General features: G+C 42.2%; 1 protein-coding gene across 2 annotated transcripts in view; it reads left to right on the plus strand.

Annotated features, from left to right (window-relative positions):
- GLI3 (GLI family zinc finger 3) overlaps nucleotides 1–21501 on the plus strand; it is a 269528-nt gene that overhangs the window by 242150 nt on the left and 5877 nt on the right. For both annotated transcript variants that reach the window (XM_025380576.1, XM_025380577.1), the window contains 4 exons: nucleotides 9672–9821; nucleotides 10698–10862; nucleotides 15777–16067; nucleotides 20380–20707. In XM_025380576.1, coding sequence (XP_025236361.1) covers nucleotides 9672–9821; nucleotides 10698–10862; nucleotides 15777–16067; nucleotides 20380–20707 — 934 coding nt within the window. The remainder of the gene's footprint in view (nucleotides 1–9671; nucleotides 9822–10697; nucleotides 10863–15776; nucleotides 16068–20379; nucleotides 20708–21501) is intronic.

The following is a 21501-nucleotide window of genomic DNA, read 5'->3' on the forward strand; positions in this document are numbered from 1 at the left end:
TCTTTTTTTGAGATGGAGTTTCACCCTTGTTGCCCAGGCTGGAGTGCAATGGTGTGATCTCGGCTCACTGCAACCTCCACCTCCCGGGTTCAAGTGATTCTCCTGCCTCAGCCTCCCGAGTAACTGGGATTACAGGCACCTGCCACAATGCCTGGCTAATTTTTTGTATTTTTAGTAGAAACAGGATTTCACCATGTTGGCCAGGCTGGTCTCAAACTCCTGACTTCAGGTGATCCATCTGCCTCGGGCTCCTAAAGTGCTGGGATTACAGGCATGAGCCACCGTGCCTGGCCAAGGCCCCACCTCTTAATACACCTACACTAGTGATTAAGTTTCAACGTATGGATTTCAGAGGGGGACACATTCAGACCATAGCAGGGCCCTTAAGGCACTTTCAAGAATGAGGATGCTTCATTTTGACCTAAATAATATAAATAACATCAATCAATATTATGAATATTTACTTCTTAGAAACTCTTCTCAAAAACTCACATTTCCTTCAGTTTTTAGGTCACCTAAATAGTAAGTCAGTCCTGTGATTCTATTTATATGAATTTGAGCCTGCGACACGTGCATTCCTTAGGGTAGGGTGGAGAGTCAGCTAGATAAATTGTATCACAAATTTTACATTTATATCTAATTATTATATAATCCAAGGTAACAGCAAACCTGAAAATATAGAGATTCTGAATTAACAGTGGGTCCATTTTTCATGCATCTTTAGTAAATTTTAGAGTATATCATGGATTAGAAACTATCTGCTTTTTCAAATCGTGCACTGTTTTGCATACTTGAACTGATGTTAGTGTATGATGTTTTTTGGTTTTGTTGTTAACAACTCTGCACAAAGTTCAGGTTTCTCCATCTTTCCACTCATCTGTACAACTTGGACGATGAGGAGAGGGGAATACAGAGAAGTTGTCATTTATGTGAGGTTCCCAGGTTGTTAACTGAGGCCAGTATGAAACCCACCGGGAAATAGTGTATCATAAAAATATGTTCCACAGCTGGGTGCAGTGGCTCATGCCTGTAATCCCAGTACTTTGAGGCTGAGGCAGGTGGATCACAAGGTCAGGAGCTGGAGACCAGCCTGGCCAATATGGTGAAACCCTGTCTCTACTAAAAATGCAAAAATTAGCTGGGCGTGGTGGCGCATGCCTGTAGTCCCAGTTGCTCTGGAGGCTGAGGCAGGAGAATTGCTTGAACCCGGGAGGTGGAGGTTGCAGTGAGCCGAGATCGTGCCACTGCACTCCAGCCTGGGCAACAGAGCAAGACTCTGTCTCACTCTGTCTCAAAAAAATAAAATATGTTCCACTTTGACTCAGCCCATCTGTGTGTGTGTGTGTGTCTGTGTGTGTGTCTGTGTGTGTGTCTGTGTATGTTGTAGCAGAAGTTGTGATTAAGACGCAGTCTTGTGCTTCGGTGGAAAAACACTTGCCGGGCCTTACCGCAGTCAGTCTGAAGGAGAGGTGTAGCTTGGGGGAAGTCAGATTCCATTCTACCTGGCTGTTCCTTCAACCTTCTTCCTATTCTCCCACAATTTGCTGGTACCAGACTTCATCACCAAGTATACTTTTGTGAGTTTCTCTTTGGAGGTGTGGGGTCGGGGGGCGGGTAATATCTTATTGAGATATAATTTATCTACCATGTAATTCATCCATTTAAAATACACAGCAATTCGTATGTTTTGATACATTCTCAAAGCTGTGCAACCAATACCACAATGAATTTTAGAACATTTCCCTTACCCTACAAAGAAACCCCATACCCTTTTGCTGTCATCCCCAATTTATCCATTCACCCACATTTTTTATATATAGATTTACCTATTCTGGATACTCATATAAATGGAATCATGTAGTATTTATCTCTTTTTTTGACTGCTTTCATTTAGCATGCTGTCAAAGTTCAACCACGTTGTAACATGTATATGTATTTCATTCCTTTTTATAGACTTTTGTTTTTAAATGTGAAATGATAGTGTTCTGCTGCAGTGAAATCTAGTCCAGCTTTCCTTGGGGGTTCTGGGGAGGTGATGGGGTCGGGTGGGGACCACATCCAAATCCAACATTATAAAGCTCTTTGTTAATATAAAACATTTACCTTGTTAAAGAACTTTGCCTTTCTTACACATAAGATAAAACAATTTTGTTACACATTTGTACCTAAAAGCAGGATTCAAATAACAGCCAGGAAGAAGTCCATTTATTTATTCATTTTTAACCAAAAAGCATATTTTTTATCTCATCCTAATTCTTAATATTCACAAATCAGAAATAAGAAATTGCCTTATTTTTATAAAGAGAATGCTGGTTTGTACCCAAAGTCTTGAGCCCTCTTGGTATTTTCTGGTATAATTTTATAGTTATGTCAGAAACTGAAAGATGCCTTGATATTTTTATTAACCAGTTTGAATTGAAACAGGCATTTTGTGAAGTCTCAGGGAGATCCCTCCCACAGCAGGCTGTTTCAGGTTTTTATATAATCTGTTAGGAAGGAAGATTGATGGGTGCCACCAAAACAATTTAAATTATTTTATTTATCTAAAATTAAAGTGCATATTGAGATATAAGGCCTATTTCAGTCCTGATAGTCTGTGATTCATGTTTTTTTCTGTGTCTGCCTAGTGAATCCTTTAGGAATCCAATTACAAGGTATCCCCAATATAATCCACATCATGACAGTTGTGAAACTTTCAAAAATGTTATATTTATCAAGTAATACACAAAACTGGAAGGTATAGACCTTATTTCAGGCAGAAAGGTTTGAGAGATTCTTGTGGAAAGTTTTCTTTTAGGCAAAGCATTTCAGTCTTTCTCGCAAATCAGTTTTAATGTAAATTATATTTAATAGATTCTAAATTATTTTCCCATTTTTTTTTTCTTTTCAGAAATATTTCTGGACTACTACCTAAAGAGTAATAGGCTTATAGCATAAAGTCAAGAAACACTGAAAATTGAGCTTACTTGAAATTGTTTACTTCTTTATATCCCATCTTATGTCAAAGTAGAAGGCTGTCTTAACATCTTTTCCCAGCAAATCCCATAGAAGTTTCAAATTATTGAATCCTGTTCAGTGTATTAATTAACTCAAGCCGCATTTATGAGCTAACCTGGTAGAGTAACATAAAAAGATTTTGAAACTATCAAACATTTCCAGTTTGACGTTCTGAGAAGAGAGTGTTTAAGTTTTATTTTCTGCCTTTTAAAAATACAATCACCACAACAAATGATGGCCTCTTAATGGTTCAAGAGAGAGAAATGTAGCAAAGGCATGAATTGGAAATACAACTGGGGGTGGAGCAAGTGTGCCCAGCCTTCCACCAGTGACTCACCAGTGAACTCAGTGAACTGCCAGCCGGAAAGGCTGTTCCGTTTTCTTAGATGTTTATATATGGAACACACTGCTTTCTAAGCCCTTATTCTATTTTCTATGAAGGCCATAACACCACCTGTGTGTGCACATGGGTATTTGTGTATATGTGAGAGAGATCATATATATTTGAAAACTGTGACCATATATTTTGCTTTTACATGTAGCTTGTGCTGTGATGAACTTGGCAACGTACTTTGTAGAAACCCTTTTAAATTGGTAAAGCAGTTCTGTGGAATTTGAGAAACATTAGATACTGACAGAAAGACTGGCGTGAAACATACATGCACAGGGGAGCTGTCTGGAAATTGGTGAAGGTTGAGCCTGAAGCTTTGCATTTCCCCCCTCCACTGTTTTTAGCGGTGCTTAAAGGTAATATTTTTGTTACAACCGTGGAATTCACCTTCTTGATGTTAAGAAACTGGCTGATGTAAAGAGTGGACAGACTTTTGAGGCAGCCAGGTGTATATCTATGGATTAGTGATTCCCTCGGGCAGGGTTTGAATGGGGATGTGCAGATCTTGCACACACACATTTGAGCCATGTGGTAGCATTCTGAAGAAGTCACTTAGAAGGGAGGACACTTATCGATCCAGAGAACTGTGTTTCTGAGTGGGAATTGGTGGAGAGGAGACTGAAGGAAAGCAGAAGTGTACTTCCCAGCCTCATGAGCTGCATGAATGGCGGCTTTATTTGGAGAGCTGCGAGCCATGGACTGCATGCATGCTTTCATCTGGAGGGTTAGGAGCAGACCGAGGGAAAACTGCCTGCTCTGAGCTAATAGTGAAATAACAAAGTGAGAAGAAAGGACCCTGATTAGCTCAGTGAAGTCCATTGTGGCATCTATTTTGCTGCTAGTGAAAGAAAAGCTTCACTTTCCCGTTTCTTCCTGTAGCTCTCCAAGCCTCCTTGGTGGACATCCAGGGCTCGGCTTCCCAAAGAAACTCCCTTAAAAGAAAGAAGCACCTGCTGCCTCCTTGATTGCTAAACCGGCTTGTGATTTCTCCCACCATTCTGTGGGCTCCCAGAGCCCCAAAGGAGTGGAAGAAACAGTGGAAGAAATACTGTCTTGGCTCATTTTGCTCCCATTCAATGACAGTTAAAAAAACATCACTTTGTTGGTTTGCTATGGGCTCGTGAGGTGTTCACTTCCTCAGTCACCAGTTCCCTAAGGCTAATGCTTGCAGCCCCGATTGGAAAACTGAAGACACGGACCCACTGAGAAGCTCAGTGTCGGGACTTGGCTTTTCTGGGGAAATTGCCTGGTCCTCATGTCCTGGCCCTGTTTATTCAGACAGGGAGAGTTCAGAGTGGCCGTACCGGGAGAGTTGGCATGCCACATTGTAATTTACACCATCTATCTCTTTCTGACTCTCGAGCCTCTGGCAAATTGCATGTCTATGTGTTGGATTAGTTTGGAATTTAATCATGCATTATTTTCCCTCCAATTAAATTATTTATATATTTGATTAACATTTTCACTGCTGGGAAGTCAAATTTTCAATGAAACCACAAATAAACTGGTGCCCATTGAATTTCAGGCCAGCTTCATACAGGGTCAGTTCATCTACTGAATGTTAAGAATTCATTGACTATCACTTTTCTTATCTACCTTGGATTTTGGTGAGAAAAGAATGTGTTTTTTTACTTAGTCCTAGGAATATGATACAAACAGTGAAGTTTGGCCTAATGTATAGCCCTCCCTTCCTTGGGGTACCTTTTATAGTGCAGGATCCTGATTTTCAGTCCTTCCTACTGCCTTTTCTGTTCTCTGGCACTAGAGCATACCTCCTTCTAATTTTGCATTCTCAGGCTTGAGGGCTCACCTGTCAGATATTAGTATGAGAAGGAAACAGAGCTCATCCAGTTTGGGGGTTAGCAGTCAGTGGCCCATAGGCCGAATCCTGCTGCTTGTTTCTGTGCAGTCTATGAGCTAAGAATGGTTTTTATACTCTTTAAAAGTTGAAAAAAAGGTCAAATAATATTTCATGACACATGAAAGTTTTCCACATCCATAAATGAACAGATAACCCATTCATTTAAATGTTGTCTGTGGCTGCTTACAGCGCTGTAAAGTCTCTAAAATATTTACTATCTAGCTTTTACAGAAAATGTTTGCCAACACCTGATCTAATTCATTACTCTAATTTTACAGATGAGAAAAGTAAGGTGCAAATAGGTGAACTGGTCTGTCAAAGGTACACAACTCATCAGAAATTGGTCTGGAATGCATCCTCCACTGCCCTCCAGCACTCTGCCTACCGTGATATAGGCCCTCAGATGAACACTCGCTGCAGAGGGCAATATATATATATTTTTTTTTTTTTGAGACAAGATCTTGCTCTTCCAGGCTGGAGTGCATGCAGTAGTGTAGTCCTGGCTCACTACCACCTTAACCTGGACTCAAGTGACCCTCCTGCCTCAGCCTCCCAAGTGGCTGAGACTACAAGCCCATGCCACCACACCCTGATTTTTTTTTTTTAAAGATGGGGTCTCTCTATGTTGCCCAGGCTGGTCTTGGAGCTCTTGGCCTCAAGTGATCCTCCTGACTCAGCCTCCCAAAATATTGGGATTACAGGTGTGAGCCACCATGCCTGGCCCAATGCAGCTTTTTAAAGGAAAGTAAATATTTAGAACACATGCACATGTGAAATCTGTGAGTTCTTAGAATTTTAATTTTCACTTGAAATCTAGTGCTAGGAAATATGTTAAGCTTAAAATACATTTGAACTACTTAAATAGGCAGCAAGATGCCTCCCTTTTTCCTTAAAGCAATTGATTACATCCTCTGTGCAGCATTTAGGTAGTAAAGAAGAGGAAGATTGACTTGGTTCCCCACCCTCCTAGGTGTAGAATTTCATTTAAAGAAAAATAACTGTGGTCTCCATGCAAGTCTGAACTTAAGAGCAGTTCCAGAAAATTGCAAAAACATATTAGTTGGGGCTCAGGTCTAAGGGAGTGGAAAGGGAACATTCCCAAGATGCTAACCTTACTGAAAATGAGGTTGCTTTAAGGGCCCAGCATAAGTTCCCCTCACCCCTCCCCACATGGGGAAAACACCAGGGTGTTCATGCTTGCTGACTGGCGTGGGATTTCCCACCACTCAAATTTCCACACATTTTCTCAGTAGCAAAGGTAGAAGAAGCTGGGCGCGGTGTAAATACGAAATGATTGGGATTTTTCCAGGCACTGCCCTCCTCCGCTGGTTGCCAGTTCTCCCTTCTCTGCTCAGTGCTGGAATCCCTCAAGACCATTGTAGGCAGAGTCTACACCTTCCCAGTCACTTTGGATTATTAAAGTGTCCAATTTAAACCTCCAACGTCAGGTCCAATCCAGAGCCTTCCCTTCCCTGTCAGCAGCGAGGCACAGGCCTCAAGGGAACTGGCAGGCTGTTTGCCCTCCCTTTGCCACCTCATCTAAAGGAGCCAGGGCCTGGGAGTGCCTCCAGGAGACGCCTTCCCTTTCTTTCTAGGGTCCAGCTCCTCCAGTGTGTTGGATGAGACAGGAAAGGAAGAGATGAGAGTCTCTTTGCTGGCCACTGTTGGCACCTCCCTCTTAGCCACCCCTGCTTCCTTGAGTAGCACCAGGTTTCCCTGATGCCCTCCTCCTCAGGGGCAGACATGCAAGCCTGGCTTTTCCCTGGGGTGTATGTGAGTTTTTACGCAGGGGTATTTCCCACATCCTCACTGCTGGAGACATTACTGAGCACACAGCATTTTAGGTGAGCCCTGGCAAGCTAGCCCAAGCTTACCTACCTCACGGATGTCCACTTGACCCACAGAAAACTCATGCTTCTCGCCATGCCAAGCAGTGGCAATCTCTCCTTGACCAGTTCTCTGCTGCCATGCGTGGCCCTCACCCTGTTCCTCAAAGGCGCTAGGCTCTGTTCTTCTGCAGGTACGTCTGTGTCATCGGTCTGCTGTAGTGTCCCATTCTCCCACCCCATCCTTCCCTGCACACCTGGTATGTCTACTCATCCTTCAGGTCCTGCTCTAAATGCTGCTTCATTGGAGAAGCGGACCCTGATTCCTGATGCTGCACACTGACTTAGGATCCCATTACATGTTTTTATAAAACCCTGTTATTTCCCTACATAATGCCCATCACAACCATAATTGTATAGTAATTCAAGCCATGACTGGTTTCCCTCTGATAGACTTAATTCCTTGGGGGCAAGAATCGTTTCTGTCATGTTCCCCAGCACAGTGCCTGGCGTGAGTGGCACCCAGCACATCCTCATAAAAGCACGAGAGAGAACAGGGAACTAATGAGACATGGATCCAGCCTTAAGCAGTTGGCTCAGCACAAATTGTAATTCAGTTTCCCAATTTTAACTTTTCCTTTCTCCCTCCTGTGTTCCTTCCTTATTCTTCCCATTCCTTCTCTCTCCCTCACTCTCTGCTTGCCTTCCTTGCTTCCTTCCTCCCTCCCTCCCTTCCTTTTTTGCTTCCCTTTCATGTGCATTAATCCAAGGATCCAAGCTTTATTTCCAATGACTTGGAAAACTGAACCAAGAGCAACTGTTATGGAGTGATTTTGTGTGATCACTTACTTTTCTCCCGTTTGAGAATCCATAGAACTCCTCTGTAAGATGTGAGCTTGGTTTCCAACGCTGGGCTTCAGCACACATTTGGGAAAGCCCTGGTCTTGTGTATGGGCTACAAAGATGTGCTAGAAGCAGACATGTGCGGATTGAACATTGTCCCCTGTCCAGAACATCTGTTCTCTTCCTATACCTGTGTGCATCATCATAACTTTTAAGAAACACTGACATGGAGCCTGGTTGGCTTTTCATAGGAAACCCACATCTGTTTGCCGTGGGGTTGCTCCCCCACCACTGCCGTTTCTGTGTCGTTTTGGAGCTTCTGATGGGACGCTGGCTGTCTCCTCGTGTGCTGCATTGTACCACTGACTCTCTGCTGTTCATCAGATTTTCCTGGGAGCTGCTCCAAGGAGAGGAGATAGAGAACAACGATTTCTTTTCTCTGTCCTCACCCAGTTTTAAACTCCAGAAACAGCACAGAAAACTTTATTTTTTGTAAAACTTTTTTTTTCCCTAAAGCGGTAGGCCATCTAGTGGAGTAACTGGGAAAGGCCCACTCTGAGGGCAGAACTTCACCTTCAGACCCACAGCAACCACTGCTTTAGGAGCCCTGGACTCAGCAGGAAAGTGATGAGAGGTTGTGTCACTACCACGCGAGGCATGGAGCCAAAGGGAGCTTTCTCTTATTGAACGAAGTTTTTTGGTGATGTATTTCTATGTATACTTGAGAAAGTGTTCCCACAAGCCTTAAATTAAGGCAAATAAAATGCAGAATCACCAGAAAATAAAGACCAACAGCATCAACCTAGAATACAAATGTCTTCAGTAGTCTATAGGTGGACATTGAAATAGTATGCTCAGGCTGTTGAAATTGACCTTAATTTGATTCAAATTAAGAAGCTTCTCTTCCTTTCATGCTGCAATAGGTTTCTAATGGTTCCCAATTAGAATTAATCCAAGAAATTAAATGATTCTAAAACCTTGAATTGGTAAGTAATTCAAGGAACTTCATCTTTATATTAAAAACCGTATTAATAGAATTTTAGAAGTAGAAAGGCCCTTAGCAACTAGGGAATCCAGTCATTTATTTTCTACAAGAAGAAAACCAAGGCCCTGAAAGAGTAACTCATTTGTTGATGACCACACAGTCCTCTTCCTCAGTATAATTCTTTTCTCCGCAGTTCTTACTCAGGAAGCAGTCTGACTAACCCTGAGCTAAAGTTTCGTTTGCAAGTGCTTTTGGTATTTTTGTTCCGGAATTGTGCGTTTCTGTGTGCTCTCCCTTTTTGAAGCCTGAGCCACGGTGCTAACCCATGGCCTAGCGCGTGAGAGCTGGAGAATACCTCTGCAGTTGTTTAGCCTTGATCGCCAGCCTTGGCAAGGAAAAATGACAGAGGTTCAGAAAAGTCAACAGGGGCTCACCTCATTTCATAACTAGCTGGTCCCAAACCTGGAATAGAACCCTACTCTTCAGATGGCCAATGTACTGTGGTATATTTCCTGGGATGTCAGGCTCCATCCCGGTCTTGCCACTCCCGCTAGTTAGGAAGCATGCATACACAGTTAGCAAAAGCAAATTTATTTGAGAAGTGTACTAACTAGAATTTTTATAACCTGTAATATGGTAATTCTTAACCACAATTCTTGTGGTCTTTAGGATTTTTAAGATTGGGGCATTTTCTGCATTTTCTTCTGTTGCCTTCAGAAATGATGAATACATTTCCATTTGATTTGTCTCTCTTTTTCCAAACCCCAGCATATAAATAACGACCATATTCATGGAGAGAAGAAGGAGTTTGTGTGCCGGTGGCTGGACTGCTCAAGAGAGCAGAAACCCTTCAAAGCCCAGTATATGTTGGTAGTGCATATGAGAAGACACACGGGCGAGAAGCCTCACAAATGCACTGTGAGTACAAAAGTGGGCGGCAGGCACATGTGGGTCCTTCCCCATATTCATAAGAGCTGTGCAAACTGATGACGCTAGCTCAGGGGAAGCGTGGTTGGGTGGCAAGAGAAGAGGACTAGAATATTGTGTGGTGATAAATGCTTGGTTGTTTCAGTGACTGAGTTGGACAGCGCAGCTCTGCAGAGTGGCAAGGGGGCAGTGGTGGCTGGCAATGGGAATGAACACAGGGCCACCCTGCTGGCCACAGCCCAACAGCTTATGGTACTATGGGGCTCAGAAGGCAAAGTGCCAGCTTCCAACTTACAGAGTTGAAGTTGACTTTTAAAACAGCTAATCCCTATACCAGGTTTTAAAGTTTTCCCTTCCTTTCCTAGTGAGTCCTCAGGCATAGGCGTATGGAGTGGGACGGGGCTGCTGCAAGGCTGTGCATTCTTCACTGAGGTGCCCACAAGGCACACTGGGCACGCTGAGCCCTGGTACTTTACATCTTAAAGGCCTTTTACAAACATGATCAAATTCCATGTCTTTGTATGGACACAAAGCTATATTAATGAACTTTGTGCTGAATCTGAAATCAGTGGGAATTTGAGGAGATCAATGAGCAGATAATGAAAGCCATTGTCCACATTGAGGGGTCTATTAAAAAAAAAAAAAAAACTTCAGGACTTTTACTGGCACTGAAAACTCTTTATCTTGAACTGCACCAAGCTACATCTGAATCCCAATAAATGCAGAGTTTAGTGGACTTTTTGTTCCTGGGTTTTGAAAAGCTGCTGACCCTTGAAACGTCAGTTTTTCATCAACGTGGAGGGCGTGTTAGGCATAAGCTGCTGTTGCCATTGTGCAGAGTAATCCAGATTTACCTGTTGTCCTTAGTTTGAAGGTTGCACAAAGGCCTACTCGAGACTAGAAAACTTGAAAACACACTTGAGATCTCACACTGGAGAGAAACCATACGTCTGTGAGCACGAAGGTTGCAACAAGGCTTTCTCAAATGCCTCTGATCGCGCCAAGCACCAAAACAGAACGCATTCCAATGAGGTAAGCATCCTCAGTGGGCACGGAGTTTGCATAAGGAAACAAAGGAACCATCCCAGGGAAGGCACATGGAAGGCGCAGTGTTTTCTGTTTTGTTTTCCCCTTGGCCATTCCCAGCATGAGTGGGCTCCGCCCCTGCAGGTGAAGGCTTGGGCTTCCTAGGTGGGACTGGAAACTGGATCTTATTTGGAGAATAATAGGAGATGAAGAGGAAACTTCTTAAAACCCCTGCGAATTTACTAGTTTCATGTTGTTTTGAACTGCCACCTACTGGTCAAACAGTGGGAGCATTTAACTTGGAATCTGAGCCAGTCACTCTGCCCAAAATAGCAGGAATCCATGCAAAGGATGACCCCGTAAGCCCCAAGGATATATTAAGAAGTAGCATGTTGACAGCTGACAGCTTCCTGCTAAGTCATCCACTTTTATTTGCTTCCTCCAAGTGATATCTTCAAATGGTGTTATATCAAAAAAGATCTTTACGGAGCAACCAGCCTTGGCTAAATGCAATTTTCAGACACTCTAAATTCCAAAAGATCTTGGAAAATGGTCTCAGAAACCCAGAATACTTTCTAGGCAGTTATTTAAGAAAACATATTGAGTAAAGCTTCCGGGTGGTTCCTGTTGTGTTACTGTTATTTTAGGTAGTTATCTCTGCTAAATTGTAGAGAGGCATAAGAATGAAAATTACTCCAAATTCATTGCTTATGTTTTAGTGTGCGTCTCCCTACAGACCTCCAACTTGGCCTTGGAGGTCTAGCTCAAATTCTGGCTTGTCTGTGAAACCTTCTCTTGAATGTATCGCAAGATTAACAAAAGGACTCTTCGCATTTTGAGTGGAAATAGGATAGTTAACTAGAATTTGTTAACATGAGACATAGTTCAGCACCACAGTGTTTCATCTTTGCTTGGAATGTGTTAGAGAAGGAACATTGTGCACACATGAGACCTTGGAGTGGCTGTCATTTGATCTCACCAGCACAGGTCAAACTCATTCATGATCTTTCAGATGGAGAGCTGGGCCAAAACAATCTTGATAGAAACAAAGTGAGCCATTCTGCTCAGTGGCCATTTGGCTTTCAGGTGGTCAAGATGGTTCTCACCATGTTTTCTTCAGCTGAAACTGACAGAGCAAAAGTGTCCCTAAAGGGATTAACCACACCGTAAAAAGCACACTCACTCACAAACTGTCACATGTAAGTTCATATATACCAAGTTTTTGTGTGAAAAGATCATGGAAACTGGAGTTATTTGGAATCTCATTATTTTCTAACTGTTTGAAGACATTTTAAAGATGCCACATCTCCATTTTTTAATGTAAAAATGCTTTTACAGTACGCAGTAGCTGGAATATAATCTATTATACTAGTTTGTACAAAATTTTAGGGAGTCTAGAATAGACAGAAACATAGAGATAGAAAGTAGATTAGTGGTTGCCAAAAGGAGAGGGGAGAGGGAATAGCAATGACTGCCAATGGGTATAAGGTTTTTTTGTTGGGGTGGTGAAGATATTCTGGAATTAGGTAATGGTGATGATTACACAATGTCTAGAATGTACTAAATGCCACTGAATTGTGCAATTTAAAGGGATTATTTTATGGCATGTGAATTATATTTCAATTTAAAATTTTAAGGGATTTTGACTTAACTTAGAATGTATTTCATATATTTCATAGAGTTGAGTGTAATTTTGACTAGACATTTAGTGGGCATTCGTTCCTATAGATGTTAGGCCAATGTTCTTTCCTATTATCGTGGAGAAATTTGTACGGTGGGTATGTTAGGATCGGAATGCACACATATAAAGATAATTACCAAGCCTTTTTGTCTTTTTATGGACCTAAAATATTTGTACCTGTCCATTTGCTTTAATTGTAGTGTACTTGAGCTTGTGTTCTTCTCCAAGGTAAAAAGTGCAATGTTGTGTGAGAGTTAAGTGTTTGATACGAGATTAAAAAATAAAAGATATATTGGGCAGTAATGTCATTGACCACGCTTGAGCAATTTACTTAAATTATTAACCTTGATCATAAATACATAATTAAAATTCTACCCACATACATATTTACAAACAAATTATATTTCTCTATTCTATATGCAAGACTTTGGCCCTGTGTATGAATGATGGAGATTTTCAGATGCATCTAAGTTAAGTTTGTCCAGGAAATCCAGATTTGTGCAATCTCACAAGCCTAGAAAAATCAAGTGATTTGCTTTCATTTATTTCCTCTCTTATTTGCAACTTCATTTATTCACTAAACACATACTGATAGCTAATTATGTGTCAAGCCCTTTGCTGTTCTAAGTGTGGCCAAGAAAATAATGGACTGGAACAGGAAGGGAGTAATTTCTGGCACTTCTCTGTCCCTCTGGCTGTCCTGCTCATTTAGGGCTGCTAGACCGACCATAGCTCTGACAGGACTTCTTACTCCAGATCACACAGCTCATATTTCCCTCAAAGATACTACTAAACAAGTTTCCTGAGCTCTGATTCAGTTGAACCTCCCTTTCTAGAAAGCTGCAATGGCTCCTGCTTTCCTGTAAGGAAACTTGAGACTCCCTAAGCTTGTGTAAGTGTCTGTTCTCACAGGGCCCGAGCTCGCCCCTCTAGTCCTCACCTCTCACTATCATGATCATGAATGAAACATTCCAGAAGCTGGTGCTGTGGACTGCCATGCTTAGGTGCGTGAAGTGGTTCTGCCACTGGACCTTTGCTGAGGACACTTCTTTTTGGCATTCCAAGTAAAATGACTCCTAATAAAAGCTCTGTGTATTGAGTGCTTACTACGTTCCATGCATCCTGGTAAGCACTTCATGTACATGATCTAATTTAACACTTACCAATAACCCCATGAGCTGGGCATTAAGCCCAGATATAGAATCTTAGTAACTAACGCCTTCCATGATTATCCCAGCTAAAAAATGATCCCTCCTCTGTCTATATCCTTACATAGTATTCACACTTTATATTATATAGATCATTGCATCTTCTTATTTTTCCTATCAGATTTTGTATTCCTTATTATTAAATCTTGTTGTATGCAACTTTGTGCTTGCAGAATCTTGCACCTCAGTAAGTCTGAGAACATTTATCTTAGCCTTTAATTATATTTTATTTTAGTCACTGATCACAACAAAATTTGTGGGCAAAAGCTGTGTGAAGGGATATTTTGTTTATGTTATGTTGTTGTGAGGGATACATTTCCTGAACCTGTTTTCTTGTGAATTTGTGAACTTTTGTAGGTAGATAATGTGTATGTTCACACACAAGGGCACATGTGCACAGATGCACCTGTATAGGCTGTTGTTTCTGGAAGTGCAGGAGCTGACACATTTGTATCTCATTACACATTGGCTGCGTCTTTGGTTCTAAGCTAACCCATAATGTACATCCATATATTTATAGGAAGAGTAGCTCTCCAAACATGCAGGCTTTGTGTTCCCTCTCTCCTGGTCTCCACACCTCTGCCCCACATATCCCAGTCTGCCTGCTAATGGAACAACCTGTCACAGGAATGCTGTGAGCAAGCATAGGGCCCGTGTCAGAACACTGTAAGGTAATGGCACTAATTGTCAGAGCCAGTCTTTTGTCCCTAATGCATAGAATTTGATGTGCTCATCTTATTATATATATATGCTGCAAATCACACAAGCTCCTGAATAGATGTAATTCATAGTTAATGGGAATCAATTCTGCCCAAAGGAATCTCAGGTTTGGAGGTGAAACCTCTCAGTTTCAGGATCTTTGCTTCACTGCATTAGGACATTTCAGCATTTTAGGTAGCACTCAGTCTGTTCTTGGGCTTTTAGTGAAAAAGCATCTTTTAGACATACATTCTACAAGACACAGCATCATTTTAAATATAATAGGTACATTATAGTAATCCTGCTTTTCATGACGATTGCTTATGTAAAGCTCATCCTCTGCTATACATAGATATAAATATATATTCATGAAAGCATCCTTGCGTATATCATATTTTAAGTCAAGTGAGCAAACTCACAAATCCGATGTTGGTCATGAGCCAAAGGCCAGCAGTTCTGTGATTTGAGAAAATAATCCGCTTATATAAGCATCCGCATAATTTTTTATGACTGTATCCTTAGGCTTGATCACTGACCCACATAGAAAATGAGATTAGCATGAAATAATTTATAGACCTTAGTTATAAATTCACCCAGGAGAAGAAAACAGACCAGAAATCCTGGTCCCCAGAACATCCGTCAGCCCTCTGTAGTTTATGATGAGGATTCACGGACAGTCTGTAACAGGGCTTTCCAATTTCGAAGAGCAGAAAGGGTCTGGCTATTTTGAGCCCTGAACATCCCCACACTTTAATGCTACCCAAAAGAGCACATTTTAGCGTCATCTAACATGGGAGATGCCATCAGCAGTTTCAAAATTATGCCTATGCATAAATAGCACATTTTCAAAAAGATCAGAGTGATATTCGATCTCAGAACCAGGGCATCCATAAAAAATTTTGTCACACAATCTCTTCTGAAAAGTGTGCAGTCTTCTCCTGATTAGATGATGGATATCTTTTAAGCCATCTTCATTGTCATCGTCATCATCGTCATCATCAAATATCTACTGAGTGCCTATTATGGCACCGTGATACTTCTCACTCCCAGTATAAATGCTTCCAAGAACATCAAGGCAATTTACACATTCTTAGTTCTCCCTGAGCGTCTCTCTCAAGCCATAATCTATTAAAGCTAGATTCTATGGACACGGAACAGTGTTCTAATGGCCTTATTAGACTATTAGTTCCTAGAGGTATCTGAACACCTCGAAGCCTTGTGAAAGTGTTTTGAAAGGATTAAAAATGTAATGAGCAACCAGAAAGGACTTCTGGGCTGGGGCATAATCTCCTTCATAACAATCTCTTACCTCATTCTTGTGGCATTTGGCAGAAACCATATGTGTGTAAAATCCCAGGCTGCACTAAGCGTTACACAGACCCAAGCTCCCTCCGGAAACACGTGAAGACAGTGCATGGCCCAGAGGCTCATGTCACCAAAAAGCAACGTGGGGACATCCATCCTCGGCCCCCACCCCCGAGAGATTCCGGCAGCCATTCACAGTCCAGGTCGCCCGGCCGGCCCACTCAGGGAGCCCTCGGTGAGCAGCAGGACCTCAGCAACACTACCTCAAAGCGGGAAGAATGCCTCCAGGTGAAAACCGTCAAGGCAGAGAAGCCCATGGTATGTCATTCACTCGCCTTCTGACTTCACAGCAGGCCCAGGGTCATTTAAAAGAGCCAGGTAGGGCGCACAGAGGGACAGGACTTCCTGGTCCTCACTGTGTCAGGCTGTCTCTGATCTGAGGAGGCGATGAGGGCAGTGACCTGGATTGCTTACTTGAAGTTGATCAGCTCAGAAAAACAGTTTCTAGGTTTCCTAACTGATTTTTAAAATTACTCCCAGAACCATACCACTGTGCCATGGAAGGAAGAAAGACACGACTGTCTGTCTCTCCAGCGTGTCTGTGATGTCGAAAATCATTCATTGACTCTTCCTGTAAATATGCTTTCTGTCTTCTTTGCCCTGGTGACCCCAAGGTAAATAAGCCATGGCCCATATTCTTCAGGGGTTTACAGCCCAGTGGGATAGACAGGCTGAAAAACAAATACCATGCAGTGTGATGGGGGCTTACACACAAGTCTGTGTAAGGAGGATTCAAGAGAGGGAGAGGCTGCCAGTCAGTCGGGGCAGAGGAGGCCATGGGATGGGAGTTCAGCACTGCAGAGGGAAGAGCTGAGGAGAAGGCGGCGGAGGAGGAGCACAGCGCGATGGGAGGGGAGTGGCATAGCAGGGGTGAGATTTTTTGTTTGTTTTTTTGTTTTTGGTTTTTGAGGAAATCACTCCAGTACCAGTCTAGAGACTGGGTAAACTGGAGACCACTTTTGCCGTTGGGCCTGAACCAGCGAGGCAGAGCACAAGAGAAGGATCTGAAAGATTCAGTAGGCAACTCTTTCTGTTTGGAGACTAATATGACATGTGGGCTCTGCTACTCTTTCAGCTTCTTTCAAACCTCAGTTCGTGACTTCGCTTCATGAATGTGACTTTATAAAACACCTAAAAATTTCAAAGACAACAAGAAAAATTAAAAGAGTAGATAGTAGAGGAGATTCAGCCCATTTGGCCATGCATAGAATGGATTTAATTGTGCAAATATATTGGGTTCTGGGCTGTCACTCTAATCTGTGAAGGAAGTGTCCCAGAGAGAAGTTTCATGCTGAGACTCCCAGATGCATGGAAACGATCAGGCCAACAGATTTATACTTAAAGTCAGCATTTTCATAAAATTAGAGCAGTCTACCGGATGGGCAGCCTATGAATTCATGAGTGATGTCACTGTATAGCAGTACGCGTGGGCAGGAAATAATGTACAATCTCACCACTGGGAGGGTGAGAGGCTATGTTTTAATGACTTACTGAGTTTGTCTTTGAACTCTTAAGAGTCTTAGAGAATGACATTATGTCTGGCCAAAAATAACACAAATCGGCTATCCAGGTTTATCATGATTTCTCAATGGGTAGGTGTACTTTGCTTTAAAAAAGTATCTTAATAAGATGTTTATACATTATGATTGATCACTGTATTTTAATCAGTTCATAAACTGTGTTTTATATACTTTTTTTGGAGGGGAGCACGTGTCTATTCTTAAAATAAAGCCTACCTGTATAATAATTGTACAGAACATTCGACAGTTTACCCTCAAGTGTTTCACAAAACAAGGAAAGTTAATTTGCAGTCTTAGATTATGTCATGAAACTGATGATTTATGTTCTTGGGATATTCCAAGAACCCAGAATCTCTTCTACTTTTAGTGTGCATTCCTAGCTCAAGAAAATTATCATTTTCTCTTCAGATACCCATTGTTGAAAAAAGAAAATCGGTAGAAATAAAAGTTATAGCGATTTGGCTCAGCAACATTGAGATGCCCCAGTGTGTGAAATATTTTATAAAGTAATTCAATCATATGAGGTTGGTGCCAAAGTAATTGTGGGTCTTTTGGCATTAAAAGTAATGACAAGACCCACAATTACTTTGGCACTAACCTAGAACCATAGCACTAAAAGAAACCATAGAGATCAAGACTATGCCCATATTTTGAGGAAGCTGAGGCTCAGTGAGGTTAATAATCACATTTCCATAGCAGATGTTATGTGTGTATATGCTCACACACATTTAAAAGTAGGTATCTTCATAGACATGTACTTAATAAACATGAAATTTACATTTCTAGTTTTCTTTAAAAACATGTCTTTGATTTGATCATCATGCTATAAATTAAATTATTTCTTCTTTTTTCTTATTAATGCAACATCTCTTCTGTCTAATGCTCCTAAATGTCTTGTTCTCACTTCCTAAGGACAGTGGGTAATAAGGTGAGGGAATTTTGGCTTCTCTGTCCTTTTTGTTTTGTTTTCATTTTTTAACATTTATTTGTTTGTGTTAATTTTTCTTTAGTTTTTGTGGTTTTGTGATATCTTTGGTAGTGAACATTCCTCAGATATGTTTCAAATACAGAAGCAATGTGTTTTGAACATTCAGCATGTGAAAAATGTGGAGTTAGTTGGTGGAATTCATTGTTCTATCTGTCTAGGTTTCCATAACAAATCACACTGGGGCCTACCAAGCAGATGTTCTGAAAGACTCATTACTGTACTAATGCAAATTCATCCTTAGACCAGACGTGCACCACCTTCTTTGAGGAAGATCTGGCTTCATTTGTTGTTAGCAATATAATCTCTATTTAAATGTGGAAGCTCATTGAAGCAATTTCCTAGTTGTGAGTGCATTTGTGCCTTATATGAAGTGTGTCTGCCTGTGTGTTCACACAAATGCACAGGTTCATGTTTGCAGACACTCTGATTTCACAGTACAGAAGTAAAAGACATCCAAAGCTCTGGAAACAAGTACCTCAGGAAGCAGCAGGTGGTCTGGCACTCCAGCACTCTGCTGAGGCCAAAAATTAAGCAAGGCTTCACATACTCATGATCAAATTTGTATATCTTATTTGGCTCTGCTTGGTTGCCCAGGACAAAGTTAGTGTACCATGCGGCACTTACTTGGAAAGTGTTCATTTGCTTGGGTGTATGTACCATGATAGCAGAAGAAGTGAACGGGTTCCAGAGGGAAGAGCCCTTCCTGGCGGCACTGTGCGTTCCACCTGAGACTACGGTACTCTGTAACTGAGTGAGTGTAGTTATCTCTCCGTAAAGCACTCTCCCTTTCGGCTGCTGTCAGTGTTTATAGTAACACCGGTGAAGGTGCTGCAGACGCATGGAAGTAGCCGGCCTAAGAGTCCAGGCTAGTTGCACCATTCACTTTGTGACTTTGGGCAATCACTAAACTTCTCTGAACATCACTTTTCTTATCTGTACAAAAAGGATTCGACTGTTTATCAACCAGGACACCGCTGGAACTTCAGATAGAACAGTTCCGTGTTGTGTGACTGTCCTGTGCATTGTAGGCCATTTTATATAGTAATCCCCAGACATTGGGGCACCAGGCTTTCCACCCTGTATTTCCAGGAACCCTGGGAACTAGAGGAGGCAATACTTTCCCTGATTGAGGACCAGGTGGACTAGATTAAGATTCCATTATTTGCAGCATTGTCTTACAGAGTCTACTTGGTTGGGGTTAAGGAATCATTTCCTGATCCTCCTAGTGAACTGTTAGGGAGTACACTAAGGGGAACGGTGAAATCATTCTACAGACTCATGATGGCTGTGATCTGCAGCCTTTCTTTCTTTCTGAATATAGCACGAGCTTATTATATGATTGAAGTTTTACCTCTCTCAACTGCTTTTACTGACACCTTGGTTGAGGTTCTACAAAAGCAAGAAAATGTGGAAGGAGGGAGGAGAGATTACAAAGAGCTTGGCTAACCAGCCCTGAACAGCCTAGAGGGGCTCTTGTTGGAGGAGGTAATGTGTGCTGATGGTGCATATCTTACATTTATGTTCCAGCTGAGCAAAATGAACCTAAAGACTAAAACCACCTGGGATCGTAGTAATTGCTAACACCCTGTGAGCCAATTGCTATTATCCAGGTCTTTTTATACTTGTATGCTCTCTGGGCTTCACACTTAATTCCTGACAACAATCTCTGAAATAAACGGTCCCCGTTTTATAGATAAGGAAACTGAGGTTTGGAGTGACTAAGTAATATGCCCAAAGAATAAAGTGGTGGAGATGGGATTGGAACCAAGGAAGTGTGTTTGCAGAGTTGGTGATTGGGGCAGGATTCCATGGCTGATACCATGCCAATCACACTACAGCTAGCATTCTCTGCTGTCCATTGCCTCCCAGTGCGCATCAGCCTGGTGATCCATCCGTCATTTTGGCCAAAAGTGGCTAGCTCCATTCACCAGAGCGTAGTTTTTCTTCTCATTCAACCAACCGATGATCTTGAAGATCTTGATATGCATGAGCTCTCATTATTGGCTCGCTTTCCTTGACCCTCCCTGGTGACATTTCTTTCCTTTCCACTTGATCCCAACAGACATCTCAGCCAAGCCCTGGTGGTCAGTCTTCATGCAGCAGCCAACAGTCCCCCATCAGCAACTATTCCAACAGTGGGCTCGAGCTTCCTCTGACCGATGGAGGTAGTATAGGAGACCTCAGTGCCATTGATGAAACCCCAATCATGGACTCGACCATTTCCACTGCAACCACAGCCCTTGCTTTGCAAGCCAGGAGAAACCCGGCAGGGACCAAATGGATGGAGCACGTAAAACTAGAAAGGCTAAAACAAGTGAATGGAATGTTTCCACGACTGAACCCCATTCTACCCCCTAAAGCCCCTGCGGTCTCTCCTCTCATAGGAAATGGTGAGTTCTACATCAGACCGTTCATCTGCTCAGGGTTTTTTGTTGTTGTTGTTGTTCTTTTAAATGCAGACCCTCAGTTCTATGTTTGCTAGTTTCTCCTTTAGTCCTAAAATGACGCTGTAACTATCCGTTAATGTTGAGCCCATTCAAGTTGCCTTTTCGGATGGTCCATATTTTAAAAACAGCTAGGAACAGTATAATACTGAGAAAAAAATGTGACTCTGCATGACTCATATTCTGATGGTGAAATCATAACTGTTAGATTAGGGTAAGGGAATGCCAGCAGTAGAGGCATCTGTGGTTGGAACTCTGTCTCTGGTTTCCAAAATTTAAAACCAGGAGGTTAGCAGCCACTTTTATTTATATTTACCCAGTTCAAGGAAAGTCAAAAATCCCTCCCCATTGTCAGTCCCCAGGTCAGTTTGTACTTCTGAGGTTACACTTCTGAGAGCACCTAAGGGGTGAAGCTCTGCCCTGCACCAACACGGGTGTTACCTGTTGATAGGATGTGGCATGAACAGGACACCCTGAGCGTGAATGTGAAACTCGTGGAATACCTTTGCCTGGGGACTTGCCTGCAACTCAAGCGTTGTGTACCCATCACAAGATTCCTTTTGTTCTTGCACTGTGCTTGGGGAGGGGCTTCACTGAATTGAGGGAGTTGTTATTGTTTTGTTTAAGCCAGACACCAGCAAACTATAGCCTGCGGCCATCTCCAGCCGCCCCTGTTTTGGTAAAGAAAGCGTCATGGGCACCCCGCCACGCCTGCTTGCTCACTGCTGTCTGTGGCTGTG

Source organism: Theropithecus gelada, chromosome 3, assembly GCF_003255815.1.
Source record: "Theropithecus gelada isolate Dixy chromosome 3, Tgel_1.0, whole genome shotgun sequence".
Taxonomy (NCBI): Eukaryota; Metazoa; Chordata; class Mammalia; order Primates; family Cercopithecidae; genus Theropithecus; species Theropithecus gelada.